Genomic DNA, 8,151 nt, shown 5'->3' with positions numbered 1-8,151 from the left:
ATTATTTGCAAACTACTTTGCAATTGACCACATTACCAAAACGAAACTGACATAACCTGCATGCCTTTTATGGTTACACATTCAAAGCTCTAAAAACCCTTAAAAACAAACATGTTTCTGACGCACCTTGATGGCTAACAGTTGCTTTTTTCTTCTTCAATTTAATATTTAAAAAAAAGTATTATTAAAGATAATACTTTTGTAAAGATGTTGAAAGATTTCCGAGGTGGCATGTGTGTTTACAGACCGGATAATGTTCGAAGATATAGGTCAACATTTTTGTGAAAAAGGGCTTTGTTCGCACTTGTTTTTGTAGCAGCCAGTTAGCTTAGCTTCGCTAAATGACTGTAAACCGCGCGGGAAACAGCTAGCTAGCGTATTGGCTCTGTTCACACGCATAGAGCTCCGTCAACAGCATGTTATATCCTGTTTGTTTAATTAAAATACAAATCAAAGTGTAAAATAAACCTACAAAAACACGACATTTCATGATTTTTAGTGGGTTATTTATGTGAGTAATCTTAGCTCTGAGCAGTTGCCGTGCAACCAGCAAAGTTATACCGCCAGGAGAAAGCCGGCCACATCATAAAACATCTTGTTTTGTGTCTCGGTTTTTGTTTAAACAAAACGAGATGTAAAGTGTTTCCTAAAGTGTTTCCTTATCAAATGGGAAGGAGGAAGGCAAGTAACCAAAACATTTAAGTGTGTTTAAATTAAAGCAGGCTACAGCTGACACAACGGTTTTAAAAGGTGTCCTCCCACGTGACGCAGCTGAGCACGTGCTCAGTGACGTTACCTGAGCACACCTGCATCTACTTCTCATTAATTAACGAAGCCTCGTTCACACACACACACACACTCACTCACACACACACCGTAGACGGGTCGTCTGTCAGCTGTGATGGCTCAATCTCGCCGGGTTCAGTTGACCACGCTGTCCCCGTGTCTGGCACCTTCGTCCCCGGGTCTGGCACCTTCGTCCTCCGCCGGGGAACCGGCCTCGGCCCTGAAGCCCCCCACCGGCGACCCGCAGCCGGAAGTCGGCGGTCCGAACCCCGGCACGGTCCGACTGGAGATCGCGCTGTTCGAGGCCGACGAGAGGAGCTGTCCGGAGTTCAACTACTGTCAGCTCGTTGACAACAAGGTGGCTTTCTTTCCTTCTTTTTTAAAATCCAAACCTCTGTTTAGAGAAAGTCCACTGTGTTTGAACGACCTGGACTTGTTCCTTTTTAATATTATGGCTTCAACAAAAAACAACTAATTAAATCAATCCAAACGGAACCTCACGTCTCAACACCTTTTTAAGTAAACAAACAAACATTAAAGGGGTCATGACTGGACTTTTATCAATAAACGGAACAAAGCAATTTTTTTTAATTACTTTTTATTTTCAATTGTTACAAAACAGTTGCTGGTTACAGCTGTACACATTTTAAGAATTCACTTGTTGTTTTATTTTGTGCATATCAGATCAATATCACGGTTGATGATGATAATAAATGGGATCATGGGACATTTTCAGATTCAGATCAGATTCAACTTTATTGTCATTGCACATAGTACAAGTACTATGTGGTTTTTAAGACGCTTGTGATAAGCGTATGTCATTGTTTGACTATTTACTGAGTGATTCTCACTTACTTAAAATGCCATAAGCTGTTTTAGTCTCTTTTTTTTTTTTTTTTTTTTATAAAAGAAAACAAATCTGCCTGGGTTTACTTTTGTTGTTCAGTATTTGTTTTTCAAACTTTTAAAAATAAACAGAGGAAAAACTGAAGTTTAAATGCATTCAAACTATTTTTAAAGTTGGCTGCTGCATAATTTAAAATTAAACCTCATCTTAATCTGGTTTAAGTGCAAACCTTCTATATATATATATATATATATTTTTTTTTTGCTAATAGCAAATTCAATATTACTTTTATTATTGAACCATTTCTGTGAAAAGTTGTTTTGCACCAGCTGCCTTTTTCCGCTAAAAATACTCTAATCCGAATGACTGGAGGCTGCAGTGATGGTGTGTGTGGTCACCTTGGCTCGTCCTCTGACAATCTGTCCATGCTTTTTTTTAATTTTCGTGTAAAATGCCTGATTTCTTTTTAGATCAACGGCACGAAAGAAAAAGTCCCACTTAGCAGATTTGAAGAGGAAGAAATGGGGGAGATCGATGAGGTCGCTGCTATTTCAAGAAAATTGGGAAAAATATATTTGAGTATCTTTTTTTTTTTTTGCTAACCCACATTATTGCTAAATCAGTCAAATTGAGACTGGGGTCCTTTTTCATGCTGTAATGTTGGTTTGAAACTGAAATCATAATGGTGTAATTTACCAATGGCACAAGGATATTTTGCATCCTCTCGTTGCAGAGCGATAAACCGCAGAAGAAGAAGGAGGAGGAGGACCGCATTCAGGACTTGATTGATATCGGATTCGGTTATGATGATGAAGATTCTTTCATTGACAACTCTGAGGCTGTGAGTCGCACATTTGAAACCGCCACACTATAATATCTTTGAAAACTCCAATTCAGATTTCTTCCCAATTTTGACCTTCTTTTTTTTTTTAGAGGTCCATCAATCTGTCTCAACCTCTTCTGTGGCTTGAACTATAACTTTGCTTCTGGCTCTGTAGTATGACGAGTTTGTGCCGGCCTCACTCACAACCAGATTTGGTGGATTCTATATAAATTCGGGTGTGCTGCACTTCCGGCGGGTTTCTGATGACGAGGACCTCGACACAGATGAGGAAACACTCAAGTCCCTAAAAGTAAGAAGGGCATCTGGAAATAAAATGAAAAAAAAAAGCCTTGAAATGGATGATTTGTTGTTTCGGGGAACAGATTGGAGGAGGCTCATATGTGGCTGTTTGTTTTAAACATGACCTTTTTAGAAACACAAGATCAATGGAGGACAAGGTAAGCCGAAGAAGAAGCGCTGCAGAGAAGGCGGAGCGATCATCAGAAATGGAGTGGAGTCCAGGTGAGGCTGACCAAAGTTATTTCCACTCCCAGGTTGACTCTTGACTCCAGAGATCATTAAACTGTAATCGGATTATCTCCTATACGCATAACGTGTCTCATCTTGTAGCACTTTGTCTGAAAATGGATCGGACGCCGAGTTGATGGTGATGAAGAAGAAGAAGAAAAAGGCTTCTGGCCCTTTGAGCGTCACCAGCATGCTGAAGAAGTTTGAAAGGGAGAAGCAGAAGGAGCGACAGAAGATGGCGACAACGAATCAGAAGAATGCTGCCGTCCCGCTTTGTCTGGCGGATGCAGGCGGCGGCGGCGGGTCAAGATTGACGGACCCGCTCCTCAGTCTAATCGGCTCCACCAATGACCACGCTCTCATCCAAGCGGCCAACGCGGTGGATTTCGACATCGACTTGGACTCGTTGTTGGACGTCACCGAACAGACTTCGTCACCGACGGTGGCTACGCAGCCCGCGGCCGAGGCGCAGCTTTTCAGGTCCAAAGCGGGCGACCCGACGGAGCCCGACGCCGGACCTCAAGACCGACCTACGGACGCGGGGACCGACGTGCAGCCGAAGCCTCATTCGGAGCAAATCCAGCTGGCGTCACAGAGCGGCTCCTCAACTCATCCGTGTGTCCCGCTGCCAGAGGGACTTCCCCCACGGCTGGAAGACAGCATCCGAAAACTCATGGCGGTAAGATGGGTTGCGTTACTTGTGTATGCTGAAGCCAAGATGCCTCAGATGAGATTCACTCTTTCTTTTTTCAGGTTGTCAAGACGTCGGCGGGAGAGTCGAAGCTCAAGTTCTTCACTCCGGAGATCAACTCGGTCCTGCTCGAGTGAGTCACGGACGAAGCAAATACTCAAGATCAGTTTTTGTCCAGAATCCGGTTGTGAATGTGAAACATTGCTGCTGCTCAGACTGATCCAGGTTCAAAGGTCAAGATTTCTGCTGCTCGTGTGCAGTATAGGACTATATGTCACTCGGCTTGTGGCGCTCAAAGAAACATTTTGATAAACTCAACAGCAATGTCCCTTTCCAGAAATAATGACACCGGTCTCTTAAGATAGTTGACGAGAAGCCCGTGTGGTCACTCATTGGCTTTGCTGACAAATCCCACCATCTAGGTTAAAAATCAGGCTGTGAATCGTGTGTGTTCTGTACTCTAGCTGTCCATTGTAATGTCAAACACAGTTTCAACTCTCTCTCTCTCCGTCTCTTGACCCCAGTATCGAGGTGCAGTGTCGGGAGCAGGGCATCCAGCTGCGCTCCAAGGTTTACACGCACCTGTCGTCCTTCCTGCCCTGCAGCCGAGACACGCTCCTCAAACGCGTGAAGAAGCTGTTCCTCGCCCACACGGTGAGCTTGTTACATGTTACATGTTACATATGTCTCAGGCTGTTTGTTTTTTTTGTGTGTCCTCATGTGACTCTCTTCTTGACTATTTGACGCTGACCAGAAGGAGCCCCCCAACGTGGACGACCCCATGCAGAAGCTGAAGGAGGCCGTCGGCAGAGCCATGCCCGAGCAGGTCGCGCGTTTCAACGAAGAATGCCAAGTATATGAGCAGGTCAAGACTTCAAAGTAAGTTCATCAGTATATGTTTTGTGTAATTGGTGTGGAAAAATATCCTATAATGCACTAGTTTTAAATAAAAAAATGCTGTATACATAATTTGATGCAGTGCATATGTGCCTCTTTTCAAATAGGCGCAGTGGCGGCCGGCCAATAAAGGGCAAAAGGGCACCCACCTTGAGCCACCAAAAAAATAAAAAATAAAACATATTTGTAAGATTATTAATATGAATACATTATACACATTGTCAATATGTGTGTTTTTGAGCTATGGAATATACCCAGTAATATTTGTAAAATAGGATATCTGCTCAAATATATGCTTTTCCTGCTTGTCGTGGGGCTAGATCGATTCCCCCCCCTAGGAAGACGGGTCTAATACGCAGTTTAGCCAATCACTGATAAATGAATGACGTACAATTTATCCAATCAGCGCCCTAAAAAAGACTTCCGGGAGGGCTGTTCTCAACTCACCCCAGGCTGCGTGTTCCCGTGTCTCTGTCCTCGGGTAGACGAGGCGCTCGCCACCCATTATAACAACATGCTAGCGTCGAGTGTGAGCACGAGCCACTGCTCGTCACAGAAAACCAAACGCTAACTCGGCGTAATCTCTCCTCCAACACCAGTTTGAGAGAAGAGCTTTGACGGAGAAACTAGAGGTAAAGCACCTGGTCCCAGATCAACCGGACCTCACTATAACACAACAGACTGGCGTGAAAGGGACCAGCTTCAGTGGACACGGCTACACCAGGACTACAACTGGCCGCCAGCGTTTCTGAGATGGGAGTGAGACACGGAGAAAAGACGATGTTGTGATCTTCGCAGTAAAACATCTTTGATGTGACATGTCGAGTCTTGGCCAATCAGTGTTAAGATGTCTACAGCGTCTTCATTTTCCTCCAACCAGTTTTTTAATGGCAAGCTAGACCGCTTGCTAACACGTTAGCTAACGTTTTGGGGTGTTGTCGGCGTTAAAGTTACTTTATGTTCCGTTACAGTTCAGACTTGCTTAACGTGATGAAACATGCCGTAACCGGCGGATCTGGTTGCATGTTGTTTTATTTTATTTATTAGAATGAAGCAAATCACGTAGTTGGGTTTAGCCAACAACGTGATTTCGTGGCCAGATATTGATAAGATGATGTGGTCCGTTTTTCAGAATAAAATAGTTAAAGGAAGAGGACGCTCTATATGCAGCGCAGCTTGATGCAGGGCTGAGATGAAGTGGAGGTCAAAACAGACGTGAAAGGAGCAGTACAGCTTCCCACTGTCCCAGTATTTCATAATAAAAATTGATGAAGCAGAGTATGCTAAAATAAAACTGCCCCTGCTGTCACCTTTTTCACCTCTTATGAGTTTGCAGGTATGGAAATTGTTTAGATGGCCCTACCAAAACAAAATGCCACCAGCCGCCACTGTATCTTTGCCTTTCTATCATCTTGGATTCTCCTTATCTCCATGTCAGGGCAACCGAGGAGGAGAAAGAAGGCAAGCAGAAGGTGGATGTTGGCCCCGAGGACAACCTGGAGGAAAAAGGTGGGAGGAGAGGTGGAGGAGGGCCGAAGAAGTCGTTCAAATGGAACGAAGAGATCAGGTCTGCTATGATGAATATCATTTGAAATGTTAGTTAAAGGAATACTTCGCCCACAAGATGCCAATTACACATTGCATGTTATCTCAAATTGTCAAAGTAGTTTTTCTTGCCTGCCTGAGAACAGAGAATAAGTAAATCCTTAATGAAGTGAATGGAAGCCTCGTTAACGGCAAAACTATTTCAAGACATCGGTTAACAAAGTCACAATTCACAAGTTTTGCTGCTGTTAAAGGCGACTCCCATTGACCTCAATTCAAGATTTTCTTTTGGATTGATCTTTGTGGGGGAGTAGAAAGGTTTCCTTCAAGACGACACGCGGTGAGCTATTGGCATACAAATGGTCATTCAAAAAGTAGTAAGCTGCGACAGTGCACGTTATTCCGTGTTTACTTTGTGATCACCGTTTCCCTCGTACAGGCGGCGCTTGTGTGAGGTGTTAAAGGTGAGAATGGAGAGGTATGAGAAGAAAGGGAGTCCGGAGATGGAGCACTACCTGAAGACCTTGTTGGAGAATGAGGTCCAACCGCTCTGGCCAAAGGGGTGGATGCAATGCAGGTATGTGACACTGGTCCAGATGTTTCATACATTTTAAAAAGTACTTCTTTACCTGATTGTATAAGCAGACTCGTCCTTACTCAACATGTGTTGCTCCAGGGTGCTGATAAGGGAGAGCAGGAAAATGTTGAACCTCTTTACGTCATTACCGTGAGTACAATGGGGAGTTGAGCTCCACCCACAATTTGTCTTTTTTTATTTATTTTTTTTATTATTATTTGCATGAATTCCTAGGACAACGTCTCCTTATACCACGGGTCTTTTCAAAATAAACTTGTCTTTACAGGAAACCACTCGGTTGGGTTTAGGAAAAGACCATTGTTCCAGTTAAAATAATTGCATTACACAAGTTGTTTATACTTCCTCATTAATGATTACTTTGATTACATGCAAATAAATTGTGACCAGCAGTTAAGAGTTAAAAACTCCTGCAGATGTTATGAGAAGTCAATCATTTTTTTTTAAAGGAGGTCCAGATACAAATCCACATAATATCTTGTGTGTGTTCTCAGCCTAAAGCCGGCCCGGCCCGAGACGAGGCATCCGTCTATCGGGGGCCCTCTCGCTACGTCCCACGGCTGCAGCGTCCTCCAGGGGCCTCCCCCGCTGAAAGAGCTCCCCCAAGAGGCAGACGACGTCATCATCATTGTGAGCTCCATCCCCAGCAGCTCTACGCCGCTCGACGCTCAGAAGGAAGCCGCGGCCTCGCAGAAGGCCCAGGTGGCGGTGGATGGCGGTTCCTCGGCGCCTGCAGAGGCGAACAAACCGCCGGTCAAAGTCGCGTCTGCTCCGACCCGGTCGCTCCTGGACCTCCTCGCCGATCAAGCGCTGGCTCGGGACCAACCTCAATTGCTTTCCCAGGAGCTCCTGGCGGCAGCTGTTGCCAAATACAAACGCTCAGTTCGGCACTGGAGCTTTGGGTCGGACACCAAAAGTCCTCCTCTTCCTCCTCCTCCTCCTCAGTCCAGCCCAGTGGACTTCCCCCTGGGTGCGGTGAGCCACGTGGCTTTACCTCAGCTGCTGCAGGTTGCAGACTTTGCCAGGCACATGGACGCGAGCCACGTGCGGATCATCTCTGATGACGATGACGTTGCTATGCAGTGACGGTGCAGATTTACACACGGTAGGTTTTATTCGTCTATATTTTGGTGTTGAAACTTTGGGTGGTCCTACAGTTATTCTCTTTGAATTTGGCAGAATGTTGAGAAGGGTACTCTGTTGATTTAGTATTGAAGATGGTGAAATATGAAGTGATACAGCAGTTTAAGATGAAACCTAGTTCCCTGCTTACATTAGATTTGGTTGAAAGCTCAGGAAAAAAATTGTCTGTAAATCTGGATTCAAATCTTTTTTTTTTGGTCAAACTATTTCCTATATATTAAGTTTTTGAATAAAACCATGAATCTGAGTAATGGCTAAATTACCACCATGATGACATAATGCAACAATCAAAGTTG

General features: G+C 44.4%; 1 protein-coding gene across 1 annotated transcript; it reads left to right on the top strand.

The window, feature by feature from the left end:
- Positions 1–901: 901 nt before the first annotated feature.
- On the top strand, positions 902–7,798 carry ubn1 (ubinuclein 1; the record flags this gene model as incomplete). Its single annotated transcript, XM_079219946.1, has 12 exons — positions 902–1,144; positions 2,104–2,190; positions 2,367–2,474; positions 2,632–2,766; positions 2,890–2,978; positions 3,087–3,663; positions 3,738–3,808; positions 4,200–4,329; positions 4,430–4,554; positions 6,011–6,139; positions 6,557–6,694; positions 7,207–7,798. 12 exons carry the CDS (start codon positions 902–904, stop codon positions 7,796–7,798), a joined length of 2,424 nt encoding a protein of 807 aa, XP_079076072.1.
- Between the last annotated feature and the right edge of the window lie 353 nt (positions 7,799–8,151).

Source organism: Taurulus bubalis, assembly GCF_910589615.1.
Source record: "Taurulus bubalis genome assembly, chromosome: 6".
Lineage (NCBI taxonomy): Eukaryota > Metazoa > Chordata > Actinopteri > Perciformes > Cottidae > Taurulus > Taurulus bubalis.
The sequence above is the reverse complement of the archived record's forward strand: the minus strand, read 5'-3'. Positions and strand labels throughout refer to the sequence as shown.